The sequence below is a fragment of the Oncorhynchus masou genome, chromosome 29, assembly GCF_036934945.1.
Source record: "Oncorhynchus masou masou isolate Uvic2021 chromosome 29, UVic_Omas_1.1, whole genome shotgun sequence".
Lineage (NCBI taxonomy): Eukaryota > Metazoa > Chordata > Actinopteri > Salmoniformes > Salmonidae > Oncorhynchus > Oncorhynchus masou.
This window is the reverse complement of record NC_088240.1, coordinates 29,890,845-29,912,222: the sequence shown is the minus strand read 5'-3', so window position 1 is coordinate 29,912,222 and position 21,378 is coordinate 29,890,845. Positions and strand designations below refer to the sequence as shown.

Below are 21,378 nucleotides of genomic sequence, written 5' to 3'. Positions count from 1 at the left end.
TATACATTTCTCCGGTCCTACAATGTTGCAGTTATGTCGCAAGTTGCGCTTTGCTGTCAAATCCTCCTGTTTTCAGCAACTTGTATTTTTATTTGGTTGTTATATTGTCAGATTTACTAACAAACTATTTAGCTAGCTTATAGCATTGTGTTTGACATGCAATGCAATCTGCAATGCAAATCATGCAATGAAAAGTGTCAAGTGTCCTGACGAGAAGGCAAGTTTTTCTAGCTTTGCCAGCCAGGCAAAATCGGGCATCATCAGCACATTGTTATGGATGTATCCAAATGAATGTCAGTAGAAAACAGTTTAAACAAACACAAATGCAGTTGCTTTGCTGTTAATCTGGCTACAGAGGTCAGTGACTGTGTTAGCCATAGGTAGTTGGCTGGTTAGCAAGCAAGGGATAAGAGCATGGCAATGGAACATAAAGAACAATTGACTGGGTTGGCGTCCATAAATACATTGAAAAATGGGCTCCGCCTCTTCTCTGCATCGTCCATTATTTCAAAGGTAATGTACAGAACGTCAGCGTTTAACCCTTACATAACAACATTCTCCTCTCACAGACAGGTGGAGTTCGACTGATTGTCACCAAGATCGTTGCTGAGACGATGAACAACTACCTGATGGGTGAGATACTGATCAAATGTAAGTTAGGGACTGTACTTATTATGAGGAATACCAGGGGAAAATCTGGCCTCTCTGAAATTAAAGTGGATGGCCCTCCTTCAGTAAAATATATATTTTTAATTGGAAGAAGCCTTTGACTGCATTCTGAAGTGCCACAGTCCACAGCAGTTATTGTTTAGGCAGCACAAAAGGGTTTACATCAGCAAGAGCAGTACAGGCCGTGCTCATGATTGAGAACACCTATCCAATGCAGTGTAGCCTAGTTTTATATTGTCATTCCAGCACCACAAAAACTAGAAGGAAGTACATTTTCTTAGAAATATGACTTTGCCATACCCTAGGCCTATAGTTTAGGCTATGGATAATTTTGAGAGCACACTCTGCACACTTGGTATATTGTGCCCAGCAGGGAATCAGTGTTGAGGGGCACACATGGACATCACAAATGATCAAACCCTGAGCAATATGACATTTCATCGATTACAAATTACATGACCCTCCCTTGAACTAAGAAAAGACTAAACCCTCCCCCTGACTGAAATTGAAAAAAGCAGGACCCTCCCCCATGTTCCTCCGGGTAACAATTATGTACATTTTGACCACTCATTTATTTAATTCTAGAATCATATGTTCAGGTTTAACATTTCCCCTAGCTCTTGATGTCTTGTAGTGTGCGTGCATGTTGTGGGAGCAGAGCAGCAGACCCATTTCAGCTTCACCAGAACTGGGATAATAAAGTTCTATTGCATTCTCCAGGTAATCAAGTTCCTACTGAGGTGCATTTAGGAGTTGTTTGTGGGATCACAAAGAGCTTTTAAGAAGCTGTGGCTCGCTACAATGAGACACACACCAGAGGAGGTCAAGGAGATGAGAGGATGACTCCTACATAAAGAGGCCAAGCTCCGTAAAAGGCTGGCAGAGAAGGGAATCCACTACGACTTCCCAGGGTTTGTAAGTGTTGCATTTGACTCATCGGTTCCTGACTTTTTAAACAATTTTTAAACAATTTTAACTTGCATTATTTTCTTGTAGCCTAATTGTAAACTCTCTTTTTGAAGACTTCTCAAGTGCAACAGAAGAAAAAGTTAGATGACACTGTGAATGCATCCACGTGTAATGAGGTAAGGACAATTGATCTGAACTAGGCAACACTTTTGTGAATGACTACATCAAAGTACACGATTGCATTTTTTTATGCATTTAGCTTTGATTTAGGCACAGTCTGAAAATTCCCTTCGATTTGCCAGTTGCCTGGGGTGAGAACTGTGCCGACAGTATTGTGGTACGTTAAGCTTATTGCCTGCTCTGTATTGCAAGGTGATTAAACCCATGTGCCCACATTCACTTCGCAACATCTAACAAGTAAGGGATTCTTGCACTCGGTAGGAATTAACATGTTCCCATCCATGGAAGAAAATCATTGGAGATGTTAATAGAGCCCCATAGCTCCAAAATGTAAAACGTTGTTTCTCTGTGATGTAAGATTCTCTGTGTTAATGTCTTTCTCCTCAAGACGTGACTCCAGTGTGAACGACCTCAGTTCTGGACAGGAGGAGGTCCATGAAGATCAACGATGAGGATGGCGAAATCATCAAGAATACCCCCGCCCAAAAAACGTCTAAAGGCAAATGTTAAGAGAAAGGGGGATACCTAGTCAGACTGTACAACTGAAGGCATTCAACTGAATGCCTTCCGCATTTAACCCCAACCCCTCTGAATCAGAGAGGTGCGGGGTGCTGCCTTAATCGACATCCGTGTCTTTGGCACCTGGGGAACAGTGGGTTAACTGCCTTGCTCTGGCAGAATGACAGATTTTTACCTTGTCTGCCTGGGAATACGATCGAGCAACCTAAGGAGCAGAGTCTAAGATTCCTCCTACTGAGGAAGAGGAGACTGAGGAGGAGTCCTTCCTAGAAGGGAGTAAGAAGCCCACAACGTGTGAAGAGCCCTCAGGGGACAAGCGCCAGTCGTATAGGAAGGAGCATAGTGAACGAACGTCAACGACTGTTGTTTAAGGGACAATGACTCAATTGAATTGCCTTGCTTGTAAAAATGTATCTGCTTTACAAGGTGGTTGGTCCTCTATATAATTGCACAGAGGAGAATGACTAGAGAGTCAATGACTGTTTGACAGTGTTAGAGCCTATGCACCTGTATAGCACCTCCTAAAGTCCCATAGCCAAGGCCTAAAATTAACACCTGCCAAATGTGGGTATATTTTGGTATTTGCTGGTAAGATGTTGATTTCACCAGCTCAGTTGGAGGTGGTCAGGGCTCCACAGTGCAAGCATTTCACTCGCATTTGTGAATAAAAATAGTATAAGTATGATGACATTTATATAAAATAAATGCTGGAGTAGCTGTTTTCAAATTATTTCTGCCGTTTTGTTTCAGAGCTGGTAAATTAATTCACAAAGTCAAAGAACTAGCTACGAATCCTGGGTTGCACCGCCGTCTCTCTGTTGTGTTGTTGCCATTGCTATCAACGTTCTACAGATGCTGCAGCATATTGATGTCTGACTGATGTTTAATGGAAAGTCTTTCTGAACAGTTTTTTGTAAAATTTACTCTATAGTGGCCTGGAAATACAATGACAAAAAAACCTTGTCATCATTATGTCAAGTGAATTAAAAAAATATATAAATATATATATTTTTTTCATTTTTATCCACTGGGCTGATATGCTTGATCCATTTTTGCTGTAGCTTTCTGCCCCCCAGATTTCTGAATCATATTGAATCACCTGACTATTATATCTGGTACTATCCCCAAGGTTTGGAAGGTGACCCATGTACTCCCCCTTCAAACAAAGGTGGAGACCCTTGTGACCTACAGTTGAAGTCGGAAGTTTACATACACCTTAGCCAAATACATTTAAACTCAGTTTTTCACAATTCCCACCATTTAATCCTAGTAAGAATTCCCTGTCTTAGGTCAGTTAGGATCACCACTTCATTTTAACAATGTGAAATGTCAGAATAATAGCAGAGAAAGATTTATTTGAGCTTTTATTTCTTTCATCACATTCCCAGGGGTCAGAAGTTTACATACACTCAATTAGTATTTGGTAGCATTGCCTTTAAATTGGTTCACTTGGGTCAAACGTTTGGGTCGACTTCCACAAGCTTCCCACAATAAGTTGGGTGAATTTGGGCCCATACCTCCTGACAGAGCTATTGTAACTGAGTCAGATTTGTAGGCCTCCTTGCTCGCACACGCTTTTTCAGTTCTGCCCACAAATGTTCTATAGGATTCAGGTCAGGGCTTTGTGATGGCCACTCCAATACCTTGAATTTGTTGTCCTTAAGCCATTTTACCACAACTTTGGAAGTATGCTTGTGGTCATTGTTCATATGGAAGACCCATTTGTGACCAAGCTTTAACTTCCAGACTGATGTCTTGATGTTGCTTCAATATATCCATATCATTTTCCTGCCTCATGATGACATCCATTTAGTGAAGTGCACCAGTCCCTCCAGCAGCAAAGCACCCCCACAACATGATGCTGCCACCCCCGTGCTTCAAGGTTGGGATGGTGTTCTTTGGCTTGCAAACATCCCTTTTTTCTCCAAACATAACAGTGGTCATTTTGGTCAAACGGTTCTATTTTTGTTTCATCAGATCAGAGGACATTTCTCCAAAAGGTATGATCTTTGTCCCCATGTGCAGTTGCAAACCATAGCAGTGGCTTCTTCCTTGCTGAGCGGCCTTTCAGGTTATGTCGATATAGGACTTGTTTTACTGTGGATATAGATACTTTTGTACCTGATTCCTCCAGCATCTTCACAAGGTCCTTTGCTGCTGTTTTGGGATTGATTTGCACTTTTCGCACCAAAGTATGTTAATCTCTAGGAGACAGAATGCTTCTCCTTCCTGAACGGTATGACGGCTGCGTGGTCCCATGGTGTTTATACCTGTGTACTATTGTTTGTACAGATGAACCTGGAACCTTCAGGCATTTGGAAATTGCTCCCAAGGATGAACCAGACTTGTGGAGGTCAACCATTTGTTTTCTGAGGTCTTGGCTGATTTATTTTGATTTTCCCATGATGTCAAGCAAAGAGGCACTGATTTTGGAGGTAGGCCTTCAAATGCATCCACAGGTACACCTCCAATTAACACAAATTGTCATTTAGACTTCCAGAAGCTTCTAAAGCCACAACGTAATTTTCTGGAATTTTCCAAGCTTGTTTAAAGGCACAGACAACTCAGTGTATGTAAACTTCTGACCCACTGGAATTGTGATTAAGTGAAATAATCTGCCTGTAAATAATTATTGGAGAAATTACTTGTGTCATGCACAAAGTAGATGTCCTAACTGACTTGCCAAAACTATAGTTTGTTTAAGAAGTTTATGGAGTGGTTGAAAAAAGAGTTAATGACTCCAACCTAAGTGTATGTAAACTTCCAACTCCAACTTTATATAATTATCGCCCTATTTCTAAACTTTCCTGCCTAGATAAAATATTAGAATCTTTAGTTAATTCACAGCCAAGATCTTTATCTTTGAAATTTATTCGAAATGTCCATCAATCGGGTTTTAAACCAGGTCATAGCACTATCTCTGCTGCATCCCTAGTTATAAATTATGTGGTTAACTGTATGGATAAAAGGCAACATTGTGCTGCCCTCTTCATTGACCTGTCAAATGCTCTCGATACTGTTGATCACTCCCGGCTAATTCAGAGGCTTTCCTCAATTGGCCGAGACCAGGCCGCATGTAACTGGTTTACAAATGTACTTGACAGATGGACCTCAGTGTATCGACTGATGGTGTTAAATCAGGTTTCCTGGATGTTACGAAAGGTGTCCTGCACAGGTCGATTCTGGGTCCTGTACCTTTTAAAGTTTACATTAACAATATCGAGTTTTCTGTAAAAAACGAACCTGCACTTGTTTGCCAATGATATTGTTGTGTATGCTATTCCCCCCCCCCCCCATGGTTGACCAGGCTCTATCGGAACTACAGTCTGCCTTCATTGTATTAAAGAACATCTTTATTGACCTGAAATTAGTATTGAATGCAGGTTAAACTAAGTATATGATGTTCTCTAGAGCTCATAAAAATTACTCTGATTTAAGCATGCATACTTTGATGGTGTCCATATTGATGATAGTGTCCCTGCTTACAAATATCTGGATAGTGTTTCATCTGTCTTTTAAAAAGCATATTGAGGCGTTAGTAAAGAAGCGGAGAATAAAAGTGGGCTTCTAGAAATAGATCCTGCCTCTCACTAAACAGTAGAATTTCATTACTTTATTATAGGCAATAATTTTAGTACTCATCACTGCATTCTCTATCAAAGTTGGTTGGACCTTTTTGATGTCATGTAGGTTGATACATTGCTATGTTATTTGTGGAACAATCTTCAAAATGTTCTGAAATGTTATGTTTTGGTGCCTCTAGGGAAATTCAGAAGGACAATTGAGGACCTTAATACTGATTTTAAAAAAAAAAAAAATAAATTATGACCATGTGTTACTTTCTACTTGCATTTTGTATTTATATCGATGTGTGTAATTTATGGCTTTCTGTAAAAGAGACCTTGGTCTCAGTATGACTCCTTGATAAAATAAAGGTTAAATAGAATGTTTTAAAGAGATGGCAATGTTTGCATGAGTAACTAGTAGAAACGTTGTTTTCGCTTCCCTGGCAGTTGAAACTCAAACATAGAAATTATACTGCATCTGGAGACATCACAATGATGGCAAGCTTTTTCTACTAATTATTTGCCTCCTTTTGAAATGTCTTTGTGTTTCCAAGCCAAAGTAATGCACTTTAGACAAAATCTTAATCAGTTGCAATTGAGACTGCATTGAGTTGAATGCTCAGCTAGGCATCAATCCTAAAACGAACATTCCTAACATTATTGTGACGAAACGTGCAGCCATGAATATAGCCTATTCCAACTCGCGCTGCAACATTGCCTGGATGGGGGCTGTGCGCACGTGAAGAGCTGTGCACAGGCAAAAAAGTTGTTCTAATTTACTTGAAACAAAAGTCTAAAGTAAGACTTTGTCCTTGAGTTTCTTGGCAATTCACTATGTATTGTTCACAAGCAAAGTTGTTTTTCTATGTTTGAGTTTCAACTGCTAGGGAAGTGAAAACAACATTTCTACTCGTTAGACTCAATTCAAGGGGCATTATTGGCATGGGAAACATGTTTACATTGCCAACGCACCTGAAATGGATAAACAAAAGAGAAATAAACAGTAAATATTACACTCACAAGTTCCAAAATAATTGAGACATTTCAAATGTTATGTGTCATACGGTGTTGTAACGATGTGCAAATAGTTAAAGTACAAATAGGAAAATAAATATGGGTTGTATTTACAATAGTGTTTGTTCTTCACTGGTTGCACTTGTGGCAACAGGTCACAAATCTTGCTGCTGTGATTGCATACTGTGGTATTTCACCCAATCGAGATGGGAGTTTATCAAAATTGTGTGTGTTTTCTAATTCTTTGTGGGTCTGTAATCTGAGGGAAATATGTGTCTCTAATATGGTCATACATTTGGCAGGAGGTTAGGAAGTGCGACTCAGTTTCCACCTCATTTTGTGGGCAGTGTGCACATAGCCTGTTTTCTCTTGAGAGCCAGGTCTGCCACTGTGTACAGTACTCTCTGTTTAGGGCCAAATAGCATTCTTGTTTGCTCTGTTAATTTTTTCCAATGTGTCAAGTAATTATATTTTTGTTTTCTCATGATTTGGTTTGGTCTAATTGTGTTGCTCTCCTGGGGCTCGGTGGGGTCTGTTTGTGTTTGTGAACAGAGCCCCAGGACCAGATTGCTTAAGGGACTCTTCTCCAGGTTAATCTCTCTGAAGGTATTGGCTTTGTATTTGAAGGTTTGGGAATCGCTTCCTTTTAGGTGGTTGTAGAATTTAACGTCTCTTTTCTAGATTTAGATCATTAGCGGGTATCGGCTTAATTCTTCTGCATGCATTATTTGGTAATTTACATTGTACGCAGAGGATATTTTGCAGAATTCTGCATGCAGTCTCAATTTGGTGTGTCTCATTTTGTGAATTCTTGGTTGGTGAGTGGACCCCAGACCTCCCAACCATAAAGGGCAATGAGTTCTATAACTGATTCAAGTATTTTCTTGCCAGATCCTAATTGGTATGTCAGATTTTATGTTCCTTTTGATAATGGCAGAGAAGGCCCTTCTCGCCTTGTCCCTCAGATCGTTCACAGCTCTGTGGAAGTTAACTGTGGCGCTGATGGTTAGGCCGAGGTATGTAGAGTTTTTTTCTGTGCTCAAGGGCAACGGTGTCTAGATTTAATTTGTATTTGTGGACCTGGCAACTGGACCTTTTCTGGAACACTATTACTTTTGTCTTACTGAGATTTACTGTCAGGGCCCAGGTCTGGCTGAATCTATGCAGAAGATTTAGGTGCTGCTATAGGCCCTCCTTGGTTGGTGACAGAAGTACCAGATCATCAGCAAACAGTAAACATTTGACTTCAGATTCTAGTAGGATGAGCCCGGGTGCTGCAGACTGTTCTAGTGCCCTTGCCAATTTGTTGATATACATGTGGAAGAGGGTGGGGATTAAGCTGCATCCCTGTTTCACCCCACGGCCCTGTGGAAAGAAATGTTTTTTTGCCAATTTTAACCGCACACTTGTTGTACATGGATTTTACAATATGTTTTTCCCCAACACTACTTTCCATCCATTTCTATAGCAGACACTCATGCCATATTGAGTCAAAAGCTTGTTTGAAGTCAACAATGCATGAGCAGACTTTTCCTTTGTTTTGGCTGGTTTGTCAATTAGGGTGTGCAGGGTGAATGTGGTCTGTTGTACGGTAATTTGGTTAAAAGCCTATTTGACATTTGCTCAGTATTCAGACCCTTTACTCAGTACTTTGTTGAAGCATATTTGGCTGCTGGGCCCTCAGGTCATTTGTGCCTATGTGAATTATAATGTACCTGGAGGGACCCTAGTCTGTCCTCTGACAACAGCTCCAGGGCATGCCTAGTGTTTGGGCACCAGTGTTCTAGCCACTTTGTGTTGGGGAAAATGTTTATGCTCTTGAATGTATTTGGCATTTTAGTTAATGAGGAGCACAATTTCTGCTTTTGCGTGTCCCCAGTGGATGTGTGGGGGTTGTCAGGAAAGCTATTGGGGGAGCTGACAGGGGGTCTGTTGGGTTGGTGGGTCCTGTACTGTCTGTCCCATTGTGGTGTCGAGGTCTGAGGTGGGCTGTTCTGCTGGCTTTTCAATCTCACAGGCACAAACATGACTCAGTCATGTGACCACAGTAACCTCCCACTTTTAATTAAAGTGGCAGATTACTAGTTTTTTTCTCATCTGATATTTTGCTTAAAAGACTGTTAAAATGAAATTTAACAATATACAACATGACTTCTTACTAGTAATACATTTATTGTTTTAGAAACGTTACAAAGCATGCTCATCTGTTTTTTTTGTTTTTTTGTGTGTGTCTAATTTGAACAAAAAATATTTTGGCTGGTAAAAAAAAAAATCTGAGTGGCTGGTACCGTAGATTAATTATCTAACTGCCACAGTGGCTGGTGGACCAAAAAGTTCATTTTATGCCCTGCTCACAGCTTTACCATAAAGTGAAGTGAATTCTTAACAACAAAGGATCATAATTACTTGTGTCCTGCCTGAGGCGGCTCAGAAATGAGCCACACATTTTGCTAAATATAACACACCATGTAAAATACCCATTCTCAATATTGATCATGTCGCATTTGACTTTACGTGGACTCTAGCCATACCGACTAAAATTGTAATTATTTTTTAAAATCCGTATGGAAACTTGGACTCATGCTTATTTTATCCATCTGCAGTTATGCTTGATAAGGTTTATTTGTCAATGTGCTTTGATATTTTGGGTTGTGAAATAAATATGGTAACATCAAAATGTATTTGTTGCATATACAGTATAGCAGATGTTATAGCAGACGCAGCAAAATGCTTATGTTACTAGCTCCAAACAATGCAGTAAAATGTCAAACAAGTACACAAATCTTTTTATAGGCTATATATTTTTTTTACAAGAAATATCGGAACTAATCCAATTAACAACCAAAATAGCACTGTAACAGTAAACCAGATGCAATCTTTACACTAGATATACTAAGAATATGTACAGCAGTAGATACTGTATATTTGTGAGCTTTGTCAAGAATCCAGTATATAAATAAATATGTGGTGTGTATAAAGTGCATTGTCGAATGCGGTGTTTAAATACACGGTACAAAACCCCATGGCAAATGGATAGGATTGTAGGAAATTAGCATCCGGAATATAAATATTTGAATGTTGTATAGACAGTATATGAAAAGAAAAGTTATGTACAGCAGTAGTTATAGGATAAGCCTTGAATAGAATACTGTATATAAACTCAGCAAAAAAGAAACGTCCCTTTTTCAGTACCCTGTCTTTGAAAGATAATTCGTACAAATCCAAATAAATTCACAGAACTTCATTGTAAAGGGTTTTAACACTGTTTCCCATGCTTGCTCAATGAATCATAAACAATTAATGAACATGCCCCTGTGGAATGGTCATTAAGATACTAACAGCTTACAGATGGTAGGCAATTAAGGTCACAGTTATGAAAACGTAGGACACTAAAGAGGCCTTTCCACTGACTCTGGAAAACACCAAAAGAAAGATGCCCAGTGTCCCTGCTCATCTGCATGAACGTGCCTTAGGTATGCTGCAAGGAGACATGAGGACGGCAGATGTGGCCAGGGCAATACATTGCAATGTCCACAATGTGAGACGCCTTCGACAGCGCTACAGGGAGACAGGACAGACAGCTGATTGCCCTCGCAGTGGCAGACCGTGTAACAACACCTGCACAGGATCGGTACATCCGAATATCACACATGCGGGACAACAACTGCCCGAGTTACACCAGGAACGCACAATCCCTCCATCAGTGCTCAGACTGTCCGCAATCGGCTGAGAGCCTGGATTGAGGGCTTGTAGGCCTGTTGAAGGCAGGTCCTCGCAAAGACAACACCGGCAACAACGTCGCCTATGGGCACAAACCCACCGTCGCTGGACCAGACGGACAGGACTGGCAAAAAGTCCTCTTCATCTGACGAGTCGCGGTTTTGTCTCACCGGGTGTGCTGGTCGGATTTGCGTTTATCGTCGAAGGAATGAGCGTTACACCGAGGCCTGTACTCTGGAGCGGGATCAATTTGGAGGTGGAGGGTACGTCATGGTCTGGGGCGGTGTGTCACAGCATCATCGGACTGAGCTTGTTGTCATTGCAGGCAATCTCAACGCTGTGCGTTACAGGGAAGACATCCTCCTCCCTCATGTGGTACCCTTCCTGCAGGCTCATCCTGACATGACCCTCCAGCATGACAATGCCACCAGCCATACTGCTCGTTCTGTGCGTGATTAGGCATGCAAGACAGGAGTGTGACAGTGTTCTGCCATGGCCAGCGAAGAGCCCGGATCTCAATCCCATTGAGCACGTCTGGGACCTGTTGGATTGGAGGGTGAGGGCAAGGGCCATTCCCCCCAGAAATGTCTGGGAACTTGCAGGTGCCTTGGCAGAAGAGAGGGGTAACATCTCACAGCAAGAACTGGAAAATCTGGTGCAGTCTATGAGGAGATGCACTGCAGTGCTTAATGCAGTTGGTTTGCCACACCAGACACTGACTGTTACTTTTGAGTTTGACCCCCCTTTGTTCAGGGACACATTATTCCATTTCTGTTAGTCACATGTCTGTGGAACTTGTTCAGTTTACAGTATGTCTCAGTTGTTGAATCTTGTTATGTTGATACAAATATTTACAAGTTAAGTGTGCTGAAAATATACGCACTTGACAGTGAGAGGACGTTTCTTTTTTTTTGCTAAGTTTACATATAAAGTGTCCAGAGTTGAATTATTATTATTATATATTTTTTGATTTCACTTTTTATTTAATTAGGCAAATCAATTAATAACAAATTCTTATTTACAATGACGGCCTACCCCGGCTAAAACCTAACCCGGATGACGCTGGGCCAATTGTGCGCCACCCCTATGGGACTCCCTATCACGGCCGGTTGTGATATAGCCTGGAATCGAACCAGGGTCTGCAGTGATGCCTCTAGCACTGAGACGCAGTGCCTTAGACCGTTGCACCACTCGGGAGCCCCAATGACTATGTACAGCCATCTCTAAGGTTAAGGATAGGGTACTGGCCGGAGGTATGCTAGTGATGACTGTTCAAGAGTGATGGCCTGGAGATAGAAGCTGTTTATCAGTCTCGGTCCCAGCTTTGCTGTATCTGTAATGTCTCTGTCTTCTAGATGTAGCTGGGTGAACAGCCTGTGGCTCAGGTCCTTGATGATCTCCTTGGCCTTCCTGTTATACAGGGTGCTGTAGATATCCTGGAGGGCAGGCAGTGTGCCCGGGATGATGTAATGTAATGTAATGATGTGGTGGAAAAAGTACCCAGTTGTTATACTTGAGTAAAAGTATAGATACCTTAATAGGTTAATCAAGTAAAAGTTACCCAGTAAAATGTAGTATTTGGTTATAAATATACTTAAGTATCAAAAGTTAATGTAATTGTTCAAATATTTGTATTTTATATTATTTCACCATTCTTTAACCAGGTAGGCAAGTTGAGAACAAGTTCTCATTTACAATTGCGACCTGGCCAAGATGAAGCAAAGCAGTTCAACACATACAACAACACAGTTACACATGGAGTAAAACAAACATGCAATCAATAATACAGTAGAAAAATAAGTCTATATACGATGTGAGCAAATGAGGTGAGATAAGGAAGGTAAAGGCAAAAAAAAGGCCATGGTGGTGAAGTAAATACAATATAGCAAGTAAAACACTGGAATGGTAGATTTGCAATGGAAGAATGTGTGAAGTAGAAATGGAAATAATGGGGTGCAAAGGAGCAAAAATAAATAAATACAGTAGGGGAAGAGGTAGTTGTTTGGGCTAAATTATAGATGGGCTATGTACAGTAATCTGTGAGCTGCTCTGACAGCGGGTGCTTAAAGCTAGTGAGGGAGAGAAGTGTTTCCAGTTTCAGAGATTTTTGTAGTTCGTTCCAGTCATTGGCAGCAGAGAACTGGAAGGAGAAGCGGCCAAAGGAAGAATTGGTATACTTAAGTATCAAAAGTAAACATAGCAAATTCCTTATATTAAGCAAAGTAGATGGCACCATTTTCTTGTTTTAAAAATGTACAGATAGCCAAAGGCACACACTCAGACATCTATACTTTTATAAACGATGCATTTGTATTTAGTGCGTCTGCCAGATCAGAGGCAGTAGGGATGGCCATGTGTTCTCTTGATGAGTGAGTGAATTTGTCCATTTTCCTGTCCTGTTAAGCATTCAAAATATGAGTACTTTTGGGTGTCAGGGAAAATGTATGGAGTAAAAAGTACATTATTTTCTTTAGGAATGTAGTAAAGTAAAAGTTCAGATTCCCCCCAAAACTACTTTAGTAGTACTTTAAAGTATTTATACTTAAGTACTGGGGCTGATCTCGCCAACCTCTGGAGAGCCCGGCAGTTGCGGGCAGTGCTGTTGCCGTATCATGCGGCGTTACAGCATCTGGAAGTTTGTGAGGGTCTTATGGGCGTTGGTCCTCAGTGATGTGCACGCCTAGGAACTTTAAGCTTTTTAGCCTCTCCATAGCGGTCCATTCGATGTGGATGGGCGATCTGTATTTAACATATGATCTGTAATAAATATAATATATACTATTCAATTCAATTTCAATTTGACACCATTGACACCAAATGTAAAACTATTCTCTCTTTAAGCCACACGATGTCACTAAAGACTCGTGGCACTGGCTTGACAGGTTTCAGAGCATCGGAATGGGAGTCAAATGGGTGGCACAATTTCGCCTCCCCTTAGTTCTAAAGGTTCTGAGTTGTTGTAGCACTCTCTTCAAATGAAGAAACGGTGCATTCACGGAAGTACTGGTTACATAGATGGCCATATGATCCAGGAAATGAAATATATTTATCTAGTAGAGTGAAGTAGTGAACAACAGAAATGTGCATGCGTCAATTTCCAAGTGCCAAAATCCCCAGATTGACGCGTGCGCACGACAATCCCATTCTTTGTCCACCAAACGGCATTCCGGGGTGGAGACTGAGGTGCCTCGATGCTACTGTCATAACCCGACAATATTTACAAAGCTGTCAGACTTCAGAGATTTGTGTTGCTCTTTCTGAACAGGGTATGGTAAGTACGATATTAACCTATTCAAATGTATTCATGCATGCTTTCATTCTGAGTATATCCTCACATTGTGTGCTCTGGCAGCTACACTAGCTGTGTGTGATCGGACGTTTAGCTAGCTAATCAATGAAAAAGGGTTAGCGCCATCTAGCTTGCTTGCTAGCTAGCTAGCTCGTTCAAATATAGGGTTTCTACTGTAGCGGTTGACTCCGATTCATAGGAACACTCGTCAAAATATGCGGTTGTTTTTATTGTGTTTCCACTGAACTACTGCATTTTTGGTTTATTTTAACCAGATAGCGCCTGACTAAGTAATAACGGTTTAGCAATATGAGTGAGACGGATGGATACGGCTGCTGTTGCTTTTAGTTATCTGTCAGCCACAAGCAAATACAAAAACTGGCTAGGTAATGTTAACTACAGTACTAGGCTACTGTACAAAGATTCAAACACAAGGATGTTGGTCAGAATTATATCTGTTCATTCATTGTAGCTAAACGTTTGGTTTCTCTGACGTACATTGACAGTGTAAATAACAAAACAAAAGAATGGTATCGTACAAGTCCTACGTTTGTTGTATGACTGCTTAGTTTGTGGGTAGCTTTAGGACACTGCATCGGGAGTCTGTGTATTGATTGGACACCAACCAATTAAGACTCACGATGATGTGTCCCAGAGCGAGGTTGTGGGTCTGAATGTCTTTGTTTGAATAATCCTTTGTGCGTGTGCTGTGTCTATTCATGCAATCTGACAGTACCCACAAACTGAGAACCGTGCTAATAAAACCATACAGTTGACATGAAATTAGATGATATAACCTGGTCCCAAAACTCACATGGCATAACAACTACCATGAGAGTTAGTAAAACAACACAGACTTAGGCCAGGGTATATCACTGCGGCATTTAGTTATTTATTTGACAGATATTTCATATAAGATATACTTCATGGTTCTTAGTATGTGGGTAATGTCAGACTTTCTGGCAGTGCAAATCTCTAGCCCTTTACCAGTTTGGCATATCTGACCAAACACTTTGACTACAAATGTATTGTCCAGACAGAGACATAATCTACGTACTTAGGAGGAGTAGGCATTCCTCGCTGGCAGGTCACTTCATACACAAACAAAGCCATCTTATTTGCAGTGAACAAGCTGTCAGCATGACAAAGAGAGCGAGAGAAAGTGGTATGAATGTGTTTGAAATGGCATGTGTCAAAGCTGCAGTAACACACTGGGTTTGGGGGCTCCTGTGAACTCTTCACTGACCCCAGTTGCCATGGCGGCAGGTTGTTGAGCATTTACTATTTGAAGAGAGGAGGGTGGGATTGTGTTAACTGTCTCCCCTTCTCTATCCTTGACCCCGGTAGGGCTTCCTGGGAACCAGGGACCACTAAGTTATGAAGCTCTTTCCTTCCAGACCTTCCCTGTACTCCAGTTACTGTCACAGCCTAAGCTTTACCCGCTGCTGCTCTCCCAACCACCATCTCTGCTCTCCCAACCACCATCTCTGCTCAGCCTGGTACTAGCAGCTTGGCTCAGACTCACTTCATCACAAAGAAGAAAAAAAGAGAAAGAGAGAGGGAGAAGAGATCCCTCCCCAGCTGCCATCCAGACACACATGGTGCATAGCTGCCATTCTCTAGCCTCCATCTATCTCTGTGACCCGGCCTCCAGCTAGCTCCTGGCACACATCACATAGCCTAGCCTAGCCCAGGGCCTGCCCAAGGGATATAAATAGGCAGCATCCAGCTAGTGTGTGGAGAGTGCACTTGTTTCCTTTTTTCCCCGGGTCATACACACGCCTAGTAGGGGTCACACCCATTTGTTTTCTGTCTTCCCTCTGCCTGGAGCAGTGGTAGTTAGTGGTGGGACCGAGGAGAGAGTGACGAGGCAGAGACCATGGAGGTCAATATGGAGTATTGTCTGGCCCAGGTGGTGCAGAAAGACCTGGGGCGGAAGGTGCAGGTGGGACAGGAGCTCATAGATTACATCGTGGATAAGGAGAAGTCCCAGGACCTGGAGCAGGACCAAACGGCTCTGGACAGGATGGTGGACGGCATCGCTACCACCTGGGTCAACTCCTCCAATTTCAAGGTAAAAAGGGTATTCATACCCCTTGATATATTCCTTATTTTGTTGTGTTACTGCCTGAAATGAAAATTTGTTAAATAAAACATTTTCTGTAACTAGGACACTCAAAAACATTCAATGTCGTATTGGTAAGCAACTGCAGTGTATATTTGGCCTTGTGTTTTAGGTTAATGTCCTGCAGAAAGGTGAAATTGTCTCCCAATGTCTGTTGGATAGCAGACTGAATCAGGGTTTCCTCTAGGATTTTGCCAGTGCTGACCTCTTCTGTTTCTTTTTATCCTGAAACTCCCTAGTCCTTGCCGATGACAAGCATACCCATAAAATGATGCAGCCACCACTGTGCTTGAAAATATAGAGAGTGAAACTCAGTAATAGTGTGTATTGGGTTTGCCCCCAACATAACACTTTGTATGACATAAAGTTAATTTCTTTGCCATGTTTTTGCAGTTTTACTTTTGTGCCTTATTTCAATCAGGAGGCATGCATAATACTATTTTTATTCTGTACAGTCTTCCTTCTTTTCACTCTATAATTTAGGTTAGTAATTGTGGAGTAACTATAATGTTGTTGTTCCATCCATTTTCTCCTATCACAGCCATTAAACTCTGTAACTGTTTTAAAGTCACCATTGGCCTCATGGAGAAATTCCTGAGCAGTGTCTTCCTTTCCGGCAACTGAGTTAGTAAGGACGCCTGTATCTTTGTAGTGATTGGGTGTATTGATACTTTGAACTTCCAAAGTGTAGTTGGGCTATTGATATCTTTTTTTATTGCTACCCATCTACCAATAGGTTCCCTTCTTTGCAAGGCATTGGAAAACCTCCCTGGTCTTTGGTTGAATCAGTGTTTGAAATTCACTGCTTTACTGAGGGACCTTACAGATAATTGTATGTTTGGGATACAGAAATCAGGTAATCATTCAAAATCATGTTAAACACTTATTGCAGGGGCCTCCCGAGTGGTGCAGCGGTTTGGGCGGGGGGGCTTTACTCTAGCGGCAGGCCGGGTGCCTACAGGCTGACTTCGGTCGTCAGCGAATGGTGTTTCCTTCGACACATTGGTGCTACTGGCTTCTGGATTAAGCAGGCGGGTGTTAATAAAAATAGCAGTTTGGCGGTTCATGTTTTGGAGAACGCATGACTAGACCTTTGCCTCTCCTGAGCCCGTTGGGGAGTTGCAGCAAAAAAAAAAAAAATCACCTTTATTTAACCAGGTAGGCTAGTTGAGAACAAGTTCTCATTTACAACTGCGACCTGGCCAAGATAAAGCATAGCAGTGTGAACAGACAACAACAGAGTTACACATGGAGTAAACAATAAACAAGTCAATAACACAGTAGGGGGAAAAAAGAGCATATACAGTGGGGCAAAAAGTATTTAATCAGCCACCAATTGTGCAAGTTCTCCCACTTAAAAAGATGAGGCCTGTTATTTTCATCATAGGTACACTTCAACTATGACAGACAAAATGAAAAAAAAAAAAATCCAGAAAATCACATTGTAGGATTTTTTATGAATTTATTAGCAAATTATGGTGAAAAATACTTAACTCAATACTTTGTTATATACCCTTTGTTGGCAATGACAGAGGTCAAACGTTTTCTGTAAGTCTTCACAAGGTTTTTCACATACTGTTGCTGGTATTTTCGCCCATTCCTCCATGCAGATCTCCTCTAGAGCAGTGATGTTTTGAGGCTGTTGTTGGGCAACATGGACTTTCAACTCCCTCCAAAGATGTTCTATGGGGTTGAGATCTGGAGACTGGCTAGGCCACTCCAGGACCTTAATGCTTCCCACAAAGCCACTCCTTCGTTTCCCGGGCGGTGTGTTTGGGATCATTGTTATGCTGAAACGTCCCAGCCACGTTTCATCTTCAATGCCCTTGCTGATGGAAGGAGGTTTTCACTCAAAATTTCACGATACTTGGCCCCATTCATTCTTTCCTTTACACGGATCAGTCGTCCTGGTCCCTTTGCAGAAAAACAGCCCCAAAGCATGATGGTTCCACCCCCAAGTTGATTTCTTCAAACCAAGCTGCTTACCTATTGAAGATTCAGTCTTCCCAGCCTGGTGCAGGTCTACAATTTTGTTTCTGGTGTCCTTTGACAGCCCTTTGGTCTTGGCCATAGTGGAGTTTAGAGTGTGACTGTTTGAGGTTTGTGGACAGGTGTCTTTTATACTGATAACAAGTTCAAACAGGTGCCATTATTACAGGTAACGAGTGGAGGGCAGAGGAGCCTCTTAAAGAAGAAGTTACAGGTCTATGAGAGCCAGAAATCTTGCTTGTTTGTAGGTGACCAAATACCTATTTTCCACCATAATTTGCAAATAAATTCATGAAAAAATCCTACAATGTGATTTTCTGGATTTTTTTTCTCATTTTGTCTGTCATAGTTGCAATAGAGCAGAAAAGTAAATGAATATAAACAGTATGGGGATGAGGTAGCTCAAATTGGGTGGGCTATTTACTGATGAGACTATGTACAGCTGCAGCGATCGGTTAGCTGCTCAGATAGCAGATGTTTGAAGTTGGTGAGGGAGATAAAAGTCTCCAACTTCAGTGATTTTGCAATTCGTTCCAGTCACAGGCAGCAGAGAACTGGAAGGAAAGGCGGCCAAATGAGGTGTTGGCTTTAGGGATGATCAGTGAGATACACCTGCTGGAGCGCATGCTACGGGTGGGTGTTGCCATCGTGACCAGTGAGCTGAGATAAAGCGGAGCTTTACCTAGCATGGACTTGTAGATGACTGGGAGCCAGTGGGTCTGGCGACGAATATGTAGGGAGGGCCAGCCGACTAGAGCATACAGGTCGCAGTGGTGGATGGTATAAGGTGCTTTAGTAACAAAACGGATGGCACTGTGATAAACTGCATCCAGTTTGCTGAGTAGAGTATTGGAAGCTATTTTGAAGATGACATCGCCAATGTCGAGGATCGGTAGGATAGTCAGTTTTACTAGGGTAAGTTTGGCGGCGTGAGACAAGCTCGCAATTGGATATCACCCCTTTGTTAAATTGGGGAGAAAAGGTGGGGTAGAGTGAGTCCATGTGACTTGTTAAGCACATTACACCTGAACTAATTTAGGCTTGCCATAGCACTTAATACTTATTGACTCAAGACATTTCAGCTTTTCATTTGTAAGTCATTTGTAAAAAATAAACAAAATTCCACTTTGACATTATGGGGTATTGTGTGTGTGTAGGTCAGTGACAGAAAATCTCAATTACAGCCTGAATTTAAAATGGATTTAACACAACAAAATGTGGAAAAATTCAAGCGGTGTGAAAACTTTCTGAATGCACTGTACAGTTAGAGAGAAGCTAGATAGCTCCATGTCTGTCATCACGTAGAGATATGAAGGGTTTCATGAGTGTAGCTAGCGACATGTCATTGTTCAATAGAGAGAGATATCAGTCACTGGAGATATTGAGAGTAGAGTATTGATATTCACTATTGGATGTTCTTATAGGCACTATAGTATTGCCAGCCTAATCTCGGGAGTTGATAGGCTTGAAGTCATAAACAGCGCAATGCTTGAAGCATTGCGAAGAGCTGCTGGCAAACGCAGGGAAGTGCTGTTTGAATGAATGCTTACGAGCCTGCTGCTGCCTACCACCGCTCTGTCAGACTGCTCTATCAAATATCAAATCATAGACTTAATTATAATTTAATAATCACACAGAATAACGAGCCTTAGGTCATTAATATGGTCAAATCCGGAAACTTTTATTTAGAAAACAAAACTTTTATTCTTTCAGTGAAATACGGAACCGTTCCGTATTTTATCGAACGGGTGGCAACCCTAAGTCTAAATATTGCTGTTACATTGTACAACCTTCAATGTTATGTCATAATTATGTAAAATTCTGGCACATTAATTACGGTCTTTGTCAGGAAGAAATGGTCTTCACACAGTTTTCAATGAGCCAAGCGGCCCAAACTGCTGCATATTACCTGACGCGATTGCGCTTTTGTTAAATCATCACCCGTTTGGCGAAGTAGGCTGTCATTCGATGATAAATTAACAGGCACCACATTGATTATATGCAACGCAGGACAAGCTCGTTAAACTAGTAATATCATCAACCATGTGTAGTTTGATTGTTTTTTATAAGATATGTGTAATGCTAGCTAGCAACTTACCTTGGCTCCTTGCTGCACTCGCGTAACAGGTGATCAGCCTGCTACGCAGTTTCCTCATGGATTGAAATGTAATTGGCCATAATCGTCGTCCAAAAAGGCCGATTTACCGATTTTTGTTATAACTTGAAATCGGCCCTAATTAATTGGCCATGCCGATTAATCGGTCGACCTCTAATTGAGAGTAGGGCTGTTGCGTTGATGGTATTACTGCCACGCTGGCGGTCACGAGTCATGAAAGCAGTTAAATTCCATGTGACCGTTTAGTCACGGAATTAGGCTTTTCCAAGTGCTGATGCTGCTCTTGGTCATTAGTAGCCTACCAAACTTGCTAACTGCCTTGTTCTCTACATTCTATTGTCCCTCTAATCACTCTGACATCAATGCAAATGCATTCGAAAATCTAATCAAACACTTCATGAGCTCATGTTGCGCAACATTTCTATAGTCTATGCAATTGTGTGAGAGAACTGAGTGATGGCCTCTACTAAAAAGAGGATCCCATCAGCTTTCTATTGGCTAGGCCTACTTCTCAGCTTTCCTAATATTAAGCACATTTTTAATCTTTACAACTGGAGTATAGCCTACTAGGCTGGCATGAAAATGAAAATAGTCGTTGATTCGCTAATTAAAGTGCATAAATGCCATGTAAAATAAAAAGTCATAATGCCATGAAATTCCAAATGGTCTGCTAAATTAACTAGTGTAGCCCAGATCAGGACCTAACATAAGGACAACTCCGTATGCTATTCTGTTCTTCTGAAATAGACGACATGCTTGTTTAGACCTATCTAAAATAAATAATGGATTTATTGTGAAGGTGTTCCGAAGTTCTGCGTCAGTGGCTTGTAGGAGATGCTAAATGTGTTTGTTAATTAATGGTCAATTACCGGGAGGCCGACATTTATTAGCTTGACAATCACCAGATGACTAACTTTTGTGACCACCACAGCCCTATGTGAGAGCATCAAATGAATGCAGGCTGAAGGGCTTGCTTTCAAGAGATGATTCAGGGGAATTGGACAGTTAGAGCAAGGAAAAGAAGTTAAGAGAGGTTTTACTGGTTGGTCAGACTGTCCAATATCCTTTGTCCTTCGGCTGTCGTGGAGCATGTTCAGTTGGTAGACAGAGTAGGCTAATGGCATCGACCCTGTGTTGGAATTTGAACATTAGCCTGTTGGTTTTCAGAGGTCAGAGTAAATTTGCCATGTCATCCGAGTAATTCAATAGTCACCAACATAATCACGCTTTTCAGATGAAAGATTGGAATAGACATCTTTTTTTGGGGGGGGGGGCACTTTCA

At 41.4% G+C, this 21,378-nt stretch overlaps 2 protein-coding genes and 1 non-coding gene across 21 annotated transcripts in view; all 3 read left to right on the top strand.

The window, feature by feature from the left end:
* Positions 1 to 3,281, top strand: part of LOC135519303 (MKI67 FHA domain-interacting nucleolar phosphoprotein-like) — a 13,698-nt gene extending 10,417 nt beyond the window's left edge. Inside the window, exons 3-6 of one of the 2 annotated variants that reach the window (XM_064944467.1) lie at positions 570 to 633; positions 1,390 to 1,584; positions 1,692 to 1,754; positions 2,147 to 3,281. In XM_064944467.1, coding sequence (XP_064800539.1) covers positions 570 to 633; positions 1,390 to 1,451 — 126 coding nt within the window. In that variant the 3' untranslated portion in view covers positions 1,452 to 1,584; positions 1,692 to 1,754; positions 2,147 to 3,281. Of the gene's footprint in view, positions 1 to 569; positions 652 to 1,389; positions 1,585 to 1,691; positions 1,755 to 2,146 lie in introns of both variants that reach the window. The other variant, XM_064944466.1, reaches the window with a different exon arrangement.
* Positions 1,851 to 1,976, top strand: LOC135521445 (small nucleolar RNA ACA64). Its single transcript, XR_010452579.1, has one exon. It is a non-coding gene; the product is annotated as a small nucleolar RNA ACA64 (small nucleolar RNA).
* Positions 3,282 to 13,732: 10,451 nt separating the features above from the next.
* The window catches only part of LOC135519299 (CLIP-associating protein 1-B-like), a 91,748-nt gene continuing 84,102 nt past the window's right edge, over positions 13,733 to 21,378 (top strand). For 17 of the 18 annotated variants that reach the window (XM_064944450.1, XM_064944462.1, XM_064944459.1 and 14 more), the window contains exons 1-2: positions 13,733 to 13,848; positions 15,214 to 15,940. In XM_064944450.1, the coding sequence (XP_064800522.1) occupies positions 15,746 to 15,940 (195 nt within the window). In that variant the 5' untranslated portion in view covers positions 13,733 to 13,848; positions 15,214 to 15,745. The remainder of the gene's footprint in view (positions 13,849 to 15,213; positions 15,941 to 21,378) is intronic. The other variant, XM_064944446.1, reaches the window with a different exon arrangement.